Source organism: Puma concolor, chromosome B1, assembly GCF_028749965.1.
Source record: "Puma concolor isolate L17-30 chromosome B1, mPumCon1.1.hap2, whole genome shotgun sequence".
In the NCBI taxonomy this organism is placed as follows: domain Eukaryota; kingdom Metazoa; phylum Chordata; class Mammalia; order Carnivora; family Felidae; genus Puma; species Puma concolor.
In genome coordinates, this window is record NC_141670.1 from 25,400,886 (window position 1) to 25,419,499 (window position 18,614).

The 18,614-nt window shown below is 38.6% G+C and overlaps 2 protein-coding genes across 9 annotated transcripts in view; one reads left to right on the forward strand and one right to left on the reverse strand.

Moving 5' to 3' along the window:
* The window catches only part of DLC1 (DLC1 Rho GTPase activating protein), a 566,624-nt gene that overhangs the window by 287,101 nt on the left and 260,909 nt on the right, over positions 1 to 18,614 (forward strand). The window lies entirely within an intron of this gene.
* On the reverse strand, positions 10,782 to 12,085 carry LOC112869998 (aminoacyl tRNA synthase complex-interacting multifunctional protein 1-like). Its single transcript, XM_025933070.2, has 2 exons — positions 11,921 to 12,085; positions 10,782 to 11,692 (listed from the first exon to the last, which is right to left on the reverse strand). The coding sequence occupies exons 1-2, from the start codon at positions 12,029 to 12,031 to the stop codon at positions 10,835 to 10,837; spliced, it is 969 nt and encodes a 322-aa protein (XP_025788855.2). The 5' UTR covers positions 12,032 to 12,085; the 3' UTR covers positions 10,782 to 10,834.

The window sequence follows — 18,614 nt, forward strand, 5'->3', positions numbered from 1 at the left end:
GCAGGTCAAGGTCTGGACTGGCTGAGTAAGGAACCTTCCACATCCTGAAAGGCAAACGTTGCAGGTGGCCTTTCTTCATGTAAGCTTGATCAGATAGAACTTTGCAAGGAGAAGGGATCGCAGATGCTGTGAAGGGGGAGGGACACACAGCAGGCAGGGCGAGTGACCAGGACTAAGGTCGAACCCCAGATTAGAAGAGGGTGGGAGATCTTAAACAGAGAATTGAGAGAACAAGGCAAAAGTGAGGAATCAAAAGAGGAATAAATTGAATTTTCTCCTACCTGTAATGTAGTTATCAGCATTATAAAACACAGTACATACCTTCAAGGGGAAAATAGAGAGGAAAGGGGACAGATGCAAAGTCTGTGGCTAAGAGAGTGAGCAGGCAGGAATGGGGGTTGAAGGGAAAGTGTTCCCTGTGCATGCACGAAAGGAAGGAAGGGAGTGACATAATGCAGCAAGAATGCAAGAGAGCCCCGGCAGATTCACAGAGATGACTGTGCAGTAGGGCCACATGAATGGAAAGTGACTGATGGGGCCTCCCCTGGGATAACCTGCAGCCAGATGACCTCCCATCAGTAGGGAAACAGAGACATTGGTCTGGAAGGGACAGGCCATGCATATGATCCTCCTTATGTCCAAGCATGGGTGGGTGTACCGCCCTGACTGCATCTTGAGAGAGCACTCAGAAGGATACAAAGGGAGATAAGACTGAGTCAGGGCAAGTTCAGGAACAAAATTCACATCCTCTCTGACTGAGCAGATTTCTTTTATTTTTTTTAATATTTTCTCTTCCTGTTTGAACTTGGGAGGAATAACACTGGAGTATAAGTCAAGGCCTCTGGATTCTATCACCAACTCTTCAGTTAATTAGTGGTGAGACTGTCTCTGAGGCTCAGTTTATTCATCCTTAAAATGAACATGTTGGGACACGAGTCAGGGTTTTAATGATAGAAACTCCCCACTCACACACTTCCCACCAGTCTACAAGGAACCTTGCATAGACCACAGGCTCCATGAGGCCAAGGCCATGTCTATCTTGATCGCTGCCACGTCACCATAGTTGGAACAGTGCCAGGCACACCATAGTAGAGCCTCAATGACCTGTGTGTGAAATGAATTCAAGCAGAACCACATCCATGATGCAGATCAGAGCTATCCTGGCTGAAGCAATAGGGCACCCTACTACCTCAGCTGCCCTCTTGCACCCCTGGATCCCCATGGGAACCCCAGGACAGTGGGACACCCAATTTGAACAGCATTAGCTTCTCTTCTACAGATCATAATTCTTTGGTCTCTGTGCAGCACACAATGCGTTGAAGTGTAGAAATTAATCTGGTTGGGCCTAAATTCACCTTACTTAAGGATCACTTTTCCCACTTCAGCCTCTATTTCAAAGTCTTGGTCTTTAAACCTTCTTGCTATACGTTTCCCCCCTCCCTTTGCAGAAGATTAAAGCATTTTTCCAGACAGGCCTGCTGTGAGTGACTTCATGGAAAGGAATATCTTGCGTCCCTAATGTGCCTCTCACATGGGGAACTCCTTGTATTTATTTATTTTTAAGAATAGGGCTGGGAGGTTGACGTTTCCATTAGCAGTTGAGTGATATTTTTTTTTTAAATGAAAACCCTACTCCTCTGTGAGACATGCCTCACATTCCGGTCTCCCCACTTCAGGCAGTTATGTGCTACTAAATATGCAGTGGAAATGACACATGTCTGGAAACCCAGAAGCAACACCGTCTCACAAGTGCTTGCTCAGTGGTATACAATGAAGGTGTTGTAAGCGGTTAATTGAGGAAGGCAGACTCCAAGGCTCTCAAAAGAGAAATCTGTGGCACCTGAGGCAACTGGCATTAGTCCCTTCGATGTATTCAAAGGTGTCTTATGTTTGTGGGCCAGTCACACCTACAGCAGGGTAAAGACACAGAATCATCTGACCTTCCGGAGGACCCTGGAAATATCATCGTATCTCGAGGTGAACTGAGGCCAGTGATTCCACCCACAAGGAAGGATAGCAAACCACTTAAGGGGATGGATCAGTTCCTCATACATAACATTAGATATTAGCAAGCCATGTGGGCACTTGACTGATTACATTCTACAGTCTAGCATGCTTCTATTCCAAAGGACAGAGGTAATCAGTTTAATTCAGGGCGGTTTTCTCTCCATTTATGTCAATGAAGGTATCGCTACAGGGCATTCTCTTGACCTACGTAAAGGCTAGTAATAGGATAGAGATTATGAAATGGAAATTAAAAATGGAATTGGATTACTAAGGATGATACTAATGGAATACAGATTGGATTAAGTGTAAATTAAGTATCCGAACAGGAAGGCCTTTGTCCTAGTTAAAGAAAGTGTTGAAAGTCTTTGGGCACAGATTTACCATGCAATCTCAAACATACCAAGAGTTTAGTCCTTGGCAAAATATGAGGCTCATTACATATGAGGAGGAAATTTTGCAAGTACCTTAGACAATGGAGTTTCTTAGACAACAGTTCATATTGTTTTGAATTAAAGATATGAGACAATGTCCCTTAAAATATACATGTTTTTATTTATACAGGTGTTTACTTTTGGTTCACCTTTGAAAGGTTTGGAAAGAAGTTCTAGCATATGATAAATTTAAAAAGCACCTATCCCTATTCCAAAAAGGCAACCCATGTGAGCTTAAGAGATTTATGTGCCAGGACTCAGGGCCACCAAACAAAAGGGGATCTACAGTTGGATTACCCAGAGGCCTGGAAACTTAAAAATAATGTGTGACGGTGAGGAGGAACAAACAGGAGAGCAAATCAGAAGAAAAAGTTGATGGGCTGCTGCTCCATCCAAAGTTCAGTATGTGCTCTGAGATTATGGACCAGAAACCACCTTATTACTTGTTCCCTGGCTTCACTCACTCTCCCACCTTTTCTCTAAAGTTGGACTCTAGCACTGTATTATCCAAGATCTAGAAGGACATATCCCCGGGGGGATGGGGGGGGGCAGGGAGGAGAGATACAAGAGCATACATGTGAGCAAGATACACACCTGTGCATGTGTACACACACACACACACACACACACACACACACACACACACACACATTCCTCCCTGCTGACACTCAAGTCATAAGTAACAAAGAGACCACTGTAGGAATTCTTTTCAAATTTCAGAGAACTTCTTAGAGTTCAGAAAGAGTTAAGAGAGCAGGTACCTTTGTACCTGGTTTTCTTCAGCCAAGAAAGGCAAATGACACACAAGCATACATCTTTGTTCTTGATCTTTCAAGCTCTCATGTTGGTGCCAAATTTAAAGAGATCCAAATGAAATCCAGTTTTGCAATCACCAAACACTGAGAAATACTTGAGCATACTTGACGAGTTTAGATTTGGTTGTTCCTGCAATGCTACTGGGAAATGAAGTTATAGGATTCTTTTGCATGATAGCGGGGTGGGTTTTGTGTGTGTGTTTGTTTATTTTGATTGTATGGGGAGAACATGTGAAAATGATTTAACCAGTGAGTTTAGTTCTACAGTTTAGTAAAGCAGTTTACAGTAATTTATTCTTTGCCGTTTCTGTGCCCTTTGTGTAATAGAAAGCCTTGGAATAACAACCAGGTTCAATTTCAGTCCTGCTACCAGCTTTATGACCTTGGACCAATTTGTTATCTGAGCTTCAGTGCTGTTAATTCATAAAATAGGGATAACTGTACATAGTTCTCATGGCTGCCGTGAAGTTTACAAGAAAGAGTAAATGTGAGTGCTTAGCATTCATTTATTCGATGACATTTGTTAAGTCTCCACATCATGCTTGGTCTGGCCATGCAGACACAAAGCAAAGCCTCTGCCCTCAGGGAGCAAATATTCAAGTGGAAGATAGAGAACAAACTGGAAAGAAATCCCAAGTGAAATACTTGCAGGTCAGTTCCTCAGGCTCTCATTTGTAGCTATTAACAGACTTAGGATTTTGCAATTAGTTTTGTGACTGTATGATTAATGTTTATGTCCCCCACTAAAGTGTGGGCTCCACAATGGTAGAGACCAACTATTGTATGCCCACACCATGCACAGAGGTGACAGATATGCACAGGTACAGAATAACGAGTGAATGAATGGTGGTAAAGAAATAAACAGGAGAGTATATCGTTGAGAAAACAGAGATCTGAGGGAGTACGTCTTTTGATATGATAGGACAGTCTAGAAAGTCCTCTCTAGGAATCTGGAACATTTAAAATATGGCAAGAAGCCAGCCCTGTGGAGGAAAAGAGCCAGGAGAGGAGAATTCTAGACAGGAACTGTCCGGGGCAAAGGCCCTGAGACAGGAAAGAGTGTGGAATGCTTAAGGAACAGGAAGGGGCCAATGTGGCTGGTGCACCGTGAACCTGCAGGGCCTGCAGACGATGTTAAGTGTGAGTTTTATTCTAAACATAATGTAAGTTCCCTTTCCTTCTTCCACGCCTCCCTTTGTTTATAGTTTTGTTTTGGTAACAAGACTAACATACATTCAAAAATTATGCAACAATACTAGATAATGGATAATTAATCGTGGATTACGGGAAATAGATGCCCGTGTTCAGAAGTGGACGGGATGTGAGCTAATGCATCCAGGAAAGGTTAGCCTACACCAGAACTTACCTCTAACTTCACGTTTATCTTTGAAATTATTACATTATCAGGCACTTGCCTCCCAGCTTTACAAAGTGCCCAGAAACCTGGCTGCACCAAGACAAAGTCTTCTCATTTCATGCTGGCTTGCCTCCGCTCTGGAGGATGTCAAAGACATTTTCACAAGCCAGACTTGACAATGCCCCAAAGCACAGGCTCTTCCTCCAGTTTTACTGGTAGACTTGCAGCAAGGTTAGGCTGCATGTTCTCTAGCACCATCATGTTCACCTTCCCTGCAGATTTTGTCTTCAGTCTAACCCCATAGACTGAATACGTGCTAACTCATCTCTGCCCTGTAAACAGATTCGACTTTAGCCACCTTTTCATACTTTCCTCTTTGGGGGCAGGAAACTGGAAAGTTCTGCTGATTTCTCAGAGTCAGCAGTGGTTAGCATCTATTGTGTCAGTGGCTCTATGGCTCTGAGCTTAGATTTATTTCCCTGGTTTTAGGACATTTTCTGTTCCTCCTTCTTCCTTCTTGACTATTGGAAATCTATCTTAGCTCAACGTAGTCATCAAATCATTACCTGGCCCAGTGCCCAACATCTGCCATTGCTTCCTTATAGAAGCTTACTGATAAATGTGATTGATCAGGAGAATTTGGGTGGCAGTACTATTCTCAGTCCTTTGAGTTCTGCCTTGATCAAGAAGCTTGAATCTATTCCTTCCTACCCTACCAGGAGAGACATTTGATTTTGGTAGGGGAAGTTTGCCAAAAAGGTTCCTAGATACTTTGTCTGGAACTTTCTTTGAAATATGCAAATCATAAAAATGTGTAAAGGACATTTTTTATGTATATGCCACTTCTTTAAAATGACACCTGAAATGTTTATTAAATTTCATTTAAAATACTTTCATGTTGTAAAGTAAGAAAGAAGAAGAATATAATAACTGTATATAGCATGAGCCCAACCGTGCATACAAGAAGGAAACAAACCAAATTGTTGATGATGTTTATATCTGGGCAGTGAGATTATGGATTTTTTGAATTTTTATTTTTTCATTATTTTTAGCATTTAATTTTTAATATGTGGATTTCCTGCATAATCAGAAAAATTAGGCTATTTATAAGAGATAAGAAATCACACTGTGCAACCAGAATGCACAGAGCAAGTGTTATCCTCCTGATTCTATGTGGCCTTCAATCTGGAACACATTAGGATTAACTGAGGAAAAATAAACTAACTAAATAAAAGGGGTGGAAAAACCTTTTGGAGGTGATGGGTATGTTTATGGCCTTGACTGTGGTGGTGGTTTTATGGTGTATACTTATCTCTACACTCATCAAGTTGTATATCTTAAATATGGACAGCTTTTTCTATGTCAGTCAGATCTCAATAAAGTGAGATAAAAAAAGAAAAGGAATTAACTGGAGAACTGTGAACACTGCCAATTCCCAAACTGAGCCTTTTACCAATTAAATCAGAAGCAGAAACCCAGGCATCGGTATTTTTTTTAAGTTCCCAGGTGATTTCAATGTACAGCCAAGGTTAAGAATCACTGGTGGACTAATTGGATAGCTTAATGGTTTGCAACTCTCCCTGCAATTAGAATCTCCTGGGGAGTTTTCATAAGACCAGCATGTGGTCCCTAACCCCAGGTTCTAATGTTAATTGGTTTGTGACAGGGCCCTCACACCAGTAGATTTAAATTTTTTCCAGGATTCTTATGTACAGACAGGGTTGTAACCCACTGTCAGGTAAACTAACCTGAGTTGAATATTCACCTTGGGCAGGGCTCTGAGCTGAGTGTTTTATGTGCATTTAATTCTCAAATAATCCAACAAGGTGGATGTTATTATTCCCATCTCACAGAAGAGGAAACTAGTACTCAGAAACATGAAATAAATTCCTCTAGGCACGCCAGCTCTTTTGAACCCAGGTTGTCTGTCTCATGTGGAGATAGGCAAAGAAAGCATTCTCCCCAGTTTTGGAAGAAATGGGGGAAACTGGGGAGAATGTTTTCTAAATTCCCTAAGGTAGAATCTGGCATACCCACTTTTAATCGTTGATGCAGTAGCTCTTTATATGAAGTTTTTGAATTAGCAGTTGTCCCATTCAATTTCTGTGTAGAACAACATCAAGTGTAATGGCATCCCCAGTTCCCAGACATTGTTTATTCATTCCCTAACAACCTGAATGGCATTAAACTTCACATATGTTCTGATATATATTGTAGTGCTTTAGAACTTAAACTTCCAACTTGTTACAAGTTACAATCATATCTCATTGCTTAACTTGTGACACTGTCCATCTTCTCTCCTGAAATCATGGCACGGCTGCTATTTATTTTATATCATTTTTTGGTAATAACTAGTTAATTTATATTTTGAGACTTCTTAAAGAATTTTGCAAAACTCCTTACATAATTGAAGGCACTATTGGATGTCCCAAAGCCGACTTCAGGGCTGCTGTTCCAGACAAATTTCAGCATCACTGGATTTGCTGAGATCTCCTCTCCGATGCTTCATTTAGAATGAGTTGTGTTTTGCTGCAGTGGCTGAAAGTATGCTCCACCCCTTCGGAGAGTCGAGATCCACATCAACTTCAGGCAGATCAGCAGGTGCACGTCACCAGCAGAACTGGGCTCTTTTCACTTATAATCTGAGTCCCAAGTCTTTGAAGTAAAACTCATTTGCCCAGATTTGTATAGCATTACCTGAGCGTAACATTACCCAATAAAACTAAATTGATGGGTTGAGGATACAAAATAAGCCATTTCAATTACCAGGAATTCCGGATCAGCTTATGGGGCAGGTTTTGTGAGATGGCAGAGAGGCCAGAGAACAAATACTGTTTAAAAAGATCATTTGTAACTGTTTTCAAATAATGTTACAGAGGAATATCATCCACAAACTTGCAGGGGAGCATAGCCTTAACTTGGATAACTTTGGCAATGAGCACATAAAAAAGAGAAAGCAAAGAAGATAAAAAAGAAAAAAGAAATGACCATTTTGGGGGCTTGAGTTCAGATAAAAGGGAATACTCACTTTTTTATTTCCCTTGTCTGTGAGCATTGTTATTTGGCTCCTTCCTTAGGAATTGTATGTTGTACTTTTAAAGGTATTAAAATCCTATTTTGTGATTGGGTTCTTTGGGAAGGAGAAACTATAATGGATAAAATGGGAAAATATTTTAATGTTTATTCTTTAAAAGGAAAAGGAAACTCTTGTTACTTTTCTTTCACCTACTGTAGGCCAGGAGAAAACATAGGAGGCAAATTGATAATAGTCCATGCTGCTAAGCAAACAAGAAAAAAATACTTACCAGAGAAATCAAGGGCTTTTGGACTAAATGCAAACCAAAGTCCATCCCTCATCCTTCTACCAAGATGGCACTTAAACTTTGCAATCTCACTGATCTGGGGGAAATAAAACTGATATTTTGAGATGAAAATCTGATTAGAGTTTTAATGTTCTTCAGGTTATTTTACTGTTTATAAGTAAAAACAACTGTGTATTACATGTCTACTTCTACCTATGGGTGTGTATTTTATATGTGTTTTTTGCATATGTGGCAAAGAGACTTGTTCTGACATCGCTAGTTTCGGTTAACTACTAAGTTAGAATCTTCTGACTTACAGCTGTGAGTTCCAGAAAAACTTAAAGTGGATAGAAGAATGTTTGTTATAAAGCAACATGTTATAATAACATTAGCCTTTAAAGTTTTATCTGGGTTGGGGGGTGCCTGGGTGGCTCAGTCAGTTAAGCCTCTGACTTTGGCTCAGGTCATGATCTCATAGTTCATGGGTTTGAGCCCCGTGTCAGGCTCTATGCTGACAGCTCAGAGCCTGGAGCCTGCTTCGGATTCTGTGCCTCCCTCTCTCTAACCCTCCCTTGCTAGTGCTTTGTCTCTCTCTCTCTCTCTCTCTCTCAAAAGTGAATAAACATTAAAAAAATTTAAAGATGTATCTGGGGATTTTTGAGAAAGTTCTTATCTCTTTCAAGGTAATACCTAAATTATGAGAAGATACATACAGGTATTTTAATAAAATTTATATCCTAAGTGGAATGTACATATTTTTTTTTAATTATCCAGTGGTCCTCTTCTAATTTCTTCCAAGCATTCTTCACATCTTCAGAGTATTGCAAAATTTGTAGTATGTTTTTAATCCAGGGTAACTCATACAGCATTGGAAAAAATAGGTGTTTTCATTCATCCCAATTTTCGTAAGAATTCAACTCATCTGTCACAAAAATCTCTCAACTATTACAATTCTCAAGAAAGAAAATCCTGAAGAATTATGATTGGACTCACAAAAGAAGAAACAACCTGTCTTCTTGTAACTTTATTCAGAATTTCACAATCCATGCTAAACCATAAAGGAAAGGCCAAACACAATAAAATGGCAGAAAACCAGTAAGAATGTGCCAGAGTTCAGAGAACAGTTGCCCCAGGCTTAACTTCATTGACCTTTAATCTCTCTGAGGCATCAGTGACTTTTCTATAAGGCATCTTACAGTGTGACCACACTCAGGTCTTGCATAGTTCCCCTGCAAGCTGGAGTCGTAATAGTCCATGTCAGACTTGACTTTTGGTGCTGAATAGTTGGGTTAAATTTGCCTAAGAAGAAATATAACAGTTTTCTCTGGAATGGCATATTTGAAACACTTTGGCATCAGACAGTAAGGTAGGATGTAATCTCTGACTCAGGGAAGAACTTTTCTGAGGCTTCTTTGACTTACGCTTATGAAGTAATTGGACTCAAAAGACCTTCTAGAACTTTAACAGTACTGTCCTAAAAGTGAAATGTAGCCTAGGAGTAAAAAAAGAGCACTGGTCAGGAAGTCAGAATTTCCATTATTGATGTACTACTTATTAGCCATGTGACCTTCAGAAATAAAGTTTGGAAATCATTTATTAAGCCCTGTACTATAGGTTAGAACTGGTGCATATACAGCCCAGTTGCTGACTTCAAGAAGCTCAAATTGAATAGAGAAAATAAGTTAATACAAGTTACGATGATATAGTTTGATAAATGATATACAAGCATTTGGAAAAACTCTGAAGAGACAGAGATGGATAATCAGTTTTGTTTGGGGAATGTAGGCAGAAGCATCTGGAGAGGTTTCAAGCAGGACCTTGAAAGGTAACTGCCAAGTAATCTGGAATGGTGAAAACATACAGTGCGGGAGAAGGAAGGACAATTTAGATAAAATGTAAATTGACACAAATCATGAAAAGCTTTGAATAACTTGCTAAAGAATTTGGACAACACAGCCTGTTTGGAAATAGATTTCTTCATCTTTAAGATGAAGAGCTGAATGGGACTATTTCTGAGTTCATGACCAGGTCTGCAAGTCTAAATGAGACTACATTAAAAGTTCAAGAGGAAATGCTTTGTATGAAAATCTGGCCAGATAATAATCAGTTCCTGTAAAGATAATGCCAAGTTAGTGACTATTACTCCAAACTCCAGAATAATCTCCCTTGCATCATCCTATCAGTGCTTTAGTAGAGGGGATGGGGAGACTTTTTGTTTTTTTAATGAATCAATATGACTTTGTGTTATATGTGCAAAAAAGAGTACTTTCCAGGACTTTGAGTTGAATTACTTAAAATGTTATTCTAGGACGATAAAGCTACAGACAGAGTTGGATTGCCCCAAATTCATGGATTGAAGTTCTAACCTCTGATGTGACTGTATTTAGAGTCAGGAAGCAATTACAATGAAATGAAGTCAGAATCGTGAGCCCTGGTCATATAAGAGACACCAGAGAGCCTGCTCTCCCCTCATGTGTACTCAGAGGAAATGCCATGTGAGGATCCAGCAAGAACATGGCCATCTGCAAGCCAGAAAGAGTCCTCACTAGAATCAAATCTGCTAGACCCTGATCTTGGTCTTCTAACCTCCAGAACAGTGAGAAACACATTTCTATTGTTTAAGCCACCCAGTCTCTGGTATTTTGTTATTGTTTCCCAAGCCGAGTGAACAGATATCAAACAAATGGTATTTATTATGGGACCTATTTTTTAAGTTTCAGTTAAGGTATCAAAATCTATTTTTAAAATGTGATTGCAAGTTTTAGAACATTTGAAATTTTAGTTCTTTATGGCAACTTCAAACACTAGAAAATAATATTTTTTGACAAATATATTTCTTTTTCTTGTTATTAAAGTTTTCTCCAATGTATTTCAGTAAATGAGTATTTTATTTTATTTTATTTTATTTTATTTTATTTTATTTTATTTTATTCCACTGTTGGTCATAGTTTGAGCCCTACACACTCCCTTCCCTTTCACCCCAAAGGGAACTCCTTTGTATGTAGCCACACACTCATCATTAGTGCAGAGATCTGGCTGGATCTGCTCCCAAATCTTCTTCTTAGGATTTAGCTCCTTGTCAGGCTCTCCAGGAAAAGCATCAAAAACAATTGTGTCTCCAGGAACAGACCCAGTAGGAGGTGCCAAGATTTCAACCTTCTCAGGTGAACTAGCACACATTACCATTGCCTGAGATATTACTCCCCCCATCTTTGCAGGTTTCAGGTTACAAAGTAAAATCACCATCCTATTTTGCATCTGTTCAAGAGGAACATGATTCACCAGGCCACTGACAACTGTTCTTGGGGCTGTTTCTCCAACATCTACTTCTTCTACATGTAAAGAATCTGCATCAGGATGTTTTCTGGCAGTAATGATGCAACCAACTCCAAGATCCAGATGAGAAACATCTATTGGCTTAGAGTCAGCACTTCCTGCTATTGATTGTTTTTTCTCCTTTTTCTCTTTCATTTCAATTTTCTCTTTCATCTTTTCTTCCGCTCTTCCTCCTGTTATCTGTTCTTTGGCACCAGAAGATACAGTTCTTATTGGTATAGACTGTATCACTTTTTCGGAAACCGTGGAATTAGCTTGCAGTAGAGTACCAGTTGGGAATGGTATTTGTTTCACTCCATTTTGAATTTCTGCCTGAACTAGCTCTTGTTTCAATTCTTCAATTTCTTTCTTTAATTTAGCATTTTCAACTGGAAGTTTCTTCTCTTCTCTCAAAGTTGCCTGCAAAATTGCTTTCTCCTTAAGAAGAGCAACTTGATGGGGCGCCTGGGTGGCGCAGTCGGTTAAGCGTCCGACTTCAGCCAGGTCACGATCTCGCGGTCCGTGAGTTCGAGCCCCGCGTCGGGCTCTGGGCTGATGGCTCAGAGCCTGGAGCCTGTTTCCGATCCTGTGTCTCCCTCTCTCTCTGCCCCTCCCCCGTTCATGCTCTGTCTCTGTCTGTCCCAAAAATAAATAAACGTTGAAAAAAAAATTAATAAAAAAAAGAAGAGCAACTTGCTGCTTTAAATATTCAATAATTTGATCTGCTTCTGCACCCTTCTGTTCCAGTCTCTTCAGAACAGCACCATTAGTTGCCATTTTTGTAAAGATATGGCAGAAAATCATAAATCGGTGGACAGAGCAACCTGGAGAGCCTCACCGGGTAGCCTCAGTCTTCTGAAAATAATACATTTTTGACTGATCATGCAGCTATGTGATGATTGTAAATGCAACCCTTCCAATGATGTCTTATTTATTTTGAAATGAGAATAATCATTGATTTTAAACCTCTCATTATCTTTAGTTTTATTTTTATTTTTTAAATTTTAACGTTTGTTTATTTTTTTCGAGAGACAGAGGGAGACAGAGCACAAGTGGGGGAGGGGCAGAGAGAGAGGGAATCAGAGAATCCAAACCAGGCTCCAGGCTCTAAGTTGTCAGCACAGAGCTCGATGTGGTACTTGAACTAACAAATTGCGAGATTATGACCTGAGCTGTAGTTGAACGCTTAACCAACTGAGCCACCCGGGGACCCCAAAACTTCTCATTTTCTACATTTCTGAGCTTTATCAGTGAGCTAAATATTAGTGGCATTCGGCAAACTGAAATGGGCTAATGGACTTGGTGCGTAAGTGAATTTCATTTTTTTTTTTTTCAACATTTATTTATTTTTGGGACAGAGAGAGACAGAGCATGAACGGGGCAGGGGCAGAAAGAGAGGGAGACACAGAATTGGAAACAGGCTCCAGGCTCTGAGCCATCAGCCCAGAGCCCGACGCGGGGCTCGAACCCACGGATCGCGAGATCATGACCTGGCTGAAGTCGGACGCTTAACCGACTACGCCACCCAGGCGCCCCGTGAATTTCAAACCAAACAAGTTTATTTAAATTTTCTTTTTTCTTTTCTTTTTTTTCTTTTTTTTTTTTTACTTCTAAAGGACTTCTATTTACATGCATGTGTATACTAAAAACTCTGATAATTATTTTGGCAATCACCCAACGTGTATCTTTTATCAGCTGCTTGATGCCAAATACTGTGTTGGGCCCCAGGCATAGACATAGGTGGAGATGATTCTCTGCTTCCACTAAAGCTCACAGTCAAGTCTATTAGACAATGGAATTGGCAATGGCAGACAATAAAGTATTCTAAGGGCTATGATAGAAGTACAGGTTGCTATGGGAGCATGCGGCAAAAGCATCTAACTAGTTAGAAGGGCCAGGAAACTTCTAGAAAAAGTTTACTTAAGGAAAGCCTGGAAGGAAGTTGGTATGTATAAGGCACCAGTAACTATGTCAAATGAAGAATTTTAATCAGTAGTAATTAGCCAAGCAAAGACGTAGGGAATGAGTTTTTAGGCAGAGTAAACATTGTTTGAAGGTCTGGAATAAAAGAGCACAGCCAATTACAGAAACAAAAAGAAATTCAATATGGCTGGAGGGCAGAATCTCAAGAGGCTGAAATGTGGAGAAGCATGTGTCCACAGACAAACCTATTAGCCTATTTCACTCTCAACCAGTTTTGAGTAAATCAAGAATTGTGCCACTGGCTATGTAGTACAGGACATTAGAGTTAGAAGGGGCTTTAGAAAAATAATCCTTTGTTATTTTAAGTAAATAAGCAATAAAAGGTTGTGAGACTTTTTATAGGTATTAAGTATAAAATCAAACATATTTTCTCTGACTCAGAAGAAATACCACATATATAGTTGGCAACGAAATTTTTTAGATGCTCTGCAACCCCTCACCAGAATGCCCCTTTCCTCTCCTTGTCCCTCCCTGGGAGTTACTCTCCTAAGAACCGAACAGGGCAAGCCTCCCATGGCTTAACTTCTATAACCTGTCTGGGTTGCAGCCTTAAAGAGCAAAGCCGCCTCTAGTCACCCTTCAGGAGAAAGTGGTCTATGTTAAGGACAGGTAAGAAGGAAGAGCAGCATCATCTGGGAAATGAAAACTGTGTAATATCCTAAATTAAAACTCTAGATGAAAAATATTGATCTTAAGTGGGCTATTGCCCATCTCTACATATCTCTAAATCAATCATGTTTTGAATTAAAGAATAAAATGGATATTTCCAGATATTTTGATTTAATACAAAAATCACTCAGCTTTAACTACAGTTCTAGGCAATTTGTTTAGGTATCAACTTATCTTTACTATTATATACTTACCACTTTACTTTGAAAAATAAAGGGACTGATACGCTTATCCACAGGAGTGAATGTTCTATTTTTAAAGGAAGGATAAGATAATTCATCTAATATTACCAAGCAAGGTTAATGTTTAGCCAGCAGTAAATATTTATTTGACCTCATTCTTATCTGCTTGGTATCTTACACCACACCAAACAGTGTCTCAATAAAAATGTTAAAAATTGAAACCCGTCATATCTGTTCCTTTTTTCAAACTTATGTGTTCATAAAACCCTTGACACCTTACAGATCCTTTTGTCTAAAACACATGCATCTACAGATGAGGAAACTGAAGCCAGGGAGAGTAAGTGATCCATCCAACTGAGGGCTTCTGCATGTGGCTTGGGCGGGAAGTAAACAGTGTAGCAAGATTTGAAGGCAGACAGTCTGGCTCCATGACCTGCCCTCAACCACAATGCTCCATGAACTCTTTCTAGTTGCATTTAGGTTTTATTTATTTATTTATTTCATCAGAAAGCTGTCTCTGCATGATTTCCTTTTATCTCTTTATAAGCATATGGAGCCATTCAGCACCTAACGGGAAACACACTCTATGTGTAAAATACCCCAAAATTAATTACTAATAAAGATTTATGGATCTCTTAATGGTATGCAAAGCACTACATAGATGGTTTTGGGGAGCATGAGAACTGACTGTAAAGGATATTAATAAAGGTTTTTATTTTACTCTTTATACTTCCTTGTGTTTTTAAATTTTTCTACAGGCGGTGTCTGGCATATATGAATTAAACGTTTGTTAAAGAATGACTGGGTATGTGCTACTATATGCATGGTTATTAATGTAATTTAAAAGAATTTGAAATAAGAATTTATATTTAATTTAATGTAAATTAATTCAAGGGGATTTGTTTGCAATCTCTTTTGAGAAATGTGTCAGAACCTAAGCATCCGGAGAATTACAATTTTTCTAAGTCAGGTTTCAGTAAAGACTTTCTATAAAGGGTCAGATAGCAAATATTTTGGGCTTTGTGGCCATTGCCAAAGCAGCATGGACAATACAAAAACCAGTGTACTCGGATGTGTTCTAATAACATTTTATTTGTGGACACTAAAATTTCAATTTCATGTAATTTTCATGTGCCAAAATATATGCTCTTTCACTGTTTTTCATATATCAAATAATATAGTTTACAGACTGTACGAAAACTGGAAAGGATGGATTTGGCTCAAAGGTATAAGCATGCAACTCCTTTCTTAGTGATTCTATTGGAAAAATTAACATTACAGCAATAGTGTAGCATATCAGCAATGGTGAGCTACATGGATTTGGGACTGAAGCCCAACTCTGTTTCCTAGTTTGTGACATTAATTTCATAAATTCTTTGTGATTCACGTTCTTCTTCTGTAAAATGGGGCCAACAATAATACCCTCCTCATTAGTTTATTATAGGAATAAATGAACATAAATGAATTTATGTAAAACACAATAAGTGCTACATTTATGTTTAGTAAATACATAACTTCATTGTTTAAAAACATTTGAGGGGAGCCGGGGTGGCTCAGCGGGTTGAGCGGCCGACTTCAGCTCAGGTCATGATCTCGCGGCCCGTGAGTTCGAGCCCCGCGTCGGGCTCTGTGCTGACAGCTCAGAGCCTGGAACCTGTTTCAGATTCTGTGTCTCCCTCTCTCTGACCCTCCCCCGTTCATGCTCTGTCTCTCTCTGTCTCAAAAATAAATAAACGTTAAAAAAATTTTTTTTAATAAAAAATAAATAAAAATAAAAATAAAAACATTTGGGACTCCTTTGGAAAGACTTTTACAGCCAAGTTACAAATCATGGGAGAAGATATCACCACACACTATGGTTACCTATTTTATTCATGAAAACTGTCCCTAAATTTGTCCATTACAAAAATCTAAATCAAAATCCAATATTTGTATCAAAAATCAACTTTGAAACTTGTTATTGGATTTGACTGTTTCAAAATATAATTATCTTGAACAGGAAAAATATTCCAAAGAACGATACCAAAAGAATGAGTACACAGTTTGAAAACAATTACAAAGAGGATACCAAAAGAATGAGTATGAAGTTTGAAAACAGTTATAAAGAGGGCCTTTTGGGTAAGGTGGGAATAGAATCATGGAAGCTTTCAGTCTTCCAAGCTTACTATTCTAACATGGATAATTCTTATTTAGAAATAATCCTTCTGGTGCTTTTCTTCATGGTCACACTTCACACTTTTTAAGAATCTTAAAATCTTGGAGAGGAAATACAATATACACACATAAAAAAATTCAGCTAAGTGCCATACATGATAAAGGACATACAAGTAATAAAGCAATGCATATTAATGAGGAAGGCTAAATGAATGCCAGTTGAAGTAGTTATAACATCTATCATTAGGGTACATTTGGGGGTGGGCCTTGAAAGAAAGGGAATACAAATTTTAAGAAAAGTTCTAGATGTGGTATGGTAGTGCTTTTCTCCTCCAGACACCTTTTCCTAGTAACAGATCCAGCCTCTGGCCACAGAGGGGAGCACGTGATCTAGCTTGGATCTTCGTAACAATCTCCAGAGTTTTTCGGACCTGCCAGACAAGACTGCTTATTTTAGTTTCTGGTCACAAATTAAAATTCCTAATATGCTTACAGCAATATTGCCACCGAATGAAGAAGCTGGTGTCAAAGACTAAAGTCAGCAAACCAAAGACAAACGAGAGAGAGAGAGAGAGAGAGAGAGAGAGTCCTGATACAGTTAGATCCGGTCATTCTGAGGCTACATCCACCTTCAAATTCAGGATGTGTGAAATGCAGCATATCTTCTTTTTCCTCCCCATATCTCTTGCCATCATGCCTCCTCTTTTCCCATAGTCAGCTTCAGATTACCTGATCATTCATCTAGAAAACTAGTTGTTCAGGTTTCCTCTCCTTCCTCACCCACTTACCCTGTCCACATCAAATCCAGATCCTTGGCCTCTTTTTTCTTTATAGTATTTATTCCTTTTTTGTTTCTGTGTCTAACAAAAATTAGCGAACCCTACTCCATCTCTTTCATCTCCTGCTTTCTACTTCTCAGAGCAGTTATTTTCGGGTTTTATTTTGGTTTTGGTTTTATTTGTTTGCTGCTTCTACCAATATTTACTTCTATATTTCTAAGTAACATATTTAACTGATATTTCTTGTTTTTTCCCATTTTGTTATTCAGCTAATAAAGATAAAGGTTTAAACTCTCCTACACCACACACACACACGCACACAAATGCACACACACTATATTGTATTATGGTATTCTCTTGTTTGAACTTTTTTTTCCTTTTAGTTGCTTCCTTTGAGGGAGAGCTTATTTTCTATAGTCATTTCACTTACTCACTTCCAAACTCTCTGCCAGAACTATATAAAACTTTTCTCAATATGTTGATATTACTGATCTTGTGGTCTATCATGTTTGTTTTGTCTTACTTTATGTTATTCTTGAGGATATTTCTCATCGTGCTTTACATTTTTCTGCTTCTCTGTGGACTGTTATCTATCCCTCTTTCCAGCTGTCAACCTGTCACCATGATTCTCTTTGGCTCATCCTGGATTGGTTCCCTTGTTTCCTAGAATTCATTCATCGTTCCCTATTTTGGTTTACTTCCTTGTCATGATGGAGCAGTTTTCTCCAATGACTAAGAAACAGTGCGTGGAATATAATTTTTGAAATTAATTTCCACATCTGAAATTGCTTTTAATCTGCCTGGATACCAGATTGATAGTTTAGTTAGGTATCAAATTCTAGGTTAGAAATTAGTTTCCCTAAAAATTTCTAGACATTAGTTGATTGCCTTCTAGCTTACAGTTTTGCTCTTAGAAAGGCCAATGTCTCTGAGTCTCAACTTATATATGATGTGTTTTCACCTACTTTATGAAAAATTTAGATTCTTCTACTTATCTCTAATGTAGTGAGAATTTACAATGATATGCCTTAGTGTTAATCTATTCCCTTTTTTTCTCTACTTTATGTCAATTGTTTATCCTTTAAATCTGAAAACTCATCTTTTTCATTTCTGGAAATATTCTTGCATTTTTAAAAATAATTTCTTTCTCTTGTTTTTTTGTATGCCCTTTTCATATTTCCTACAATATAGATATTAGACTTCTTGGACTTATCCTCTATTTTTTATAACCTTTGACTTCCATTTTCTATGTCTTCATTATTTTTCATCTTTTTTCTGAGAAATTTTATACTAACTTCTTTTCCAAAACCTCTGTTGAATTTTTGAATTTTTCTTTAAAAAAGAAATACCCGTGACCCTTCATGTCTCTGCATAGTCCTTTTCTGTGGCATCCTGGTCTTTTTATGGGATTCTTTATACTTACTTTTATATTGATTCTAATTATGGTTTCCTTTGCATTTTCTTTTCTGCCTTGCATTTTCTGTTTTCTCCAAATTTTGTGTTTTGCATGTATTCTTTTTTGTTTTGCCTTTCATATTATCAGCCTTCCCTATATGTCTGGTGAGCTTTGGCTCTGTTTATGTATAAAGATAAACCACTAAAAATAATTGGATGTTGTGC

Excerpts from the sequence above, each read along its gene's own strand:
- LOC112869998 (XM_025933070.2), bottom strand. The coding sequence starts at position 12,031 with ATGATTTTCTGCCATATCTTTACAAAAATGGCAACTAATGGTGCTGTT. Across the intron at positions 11,693-11,920 it reads TTGAATATTTAAAGCAGCAA|GCGCCCCATCAAGTTGCTCT; the intron begins GTTGCTCTTCTT and ends TGCGCCACCCAG.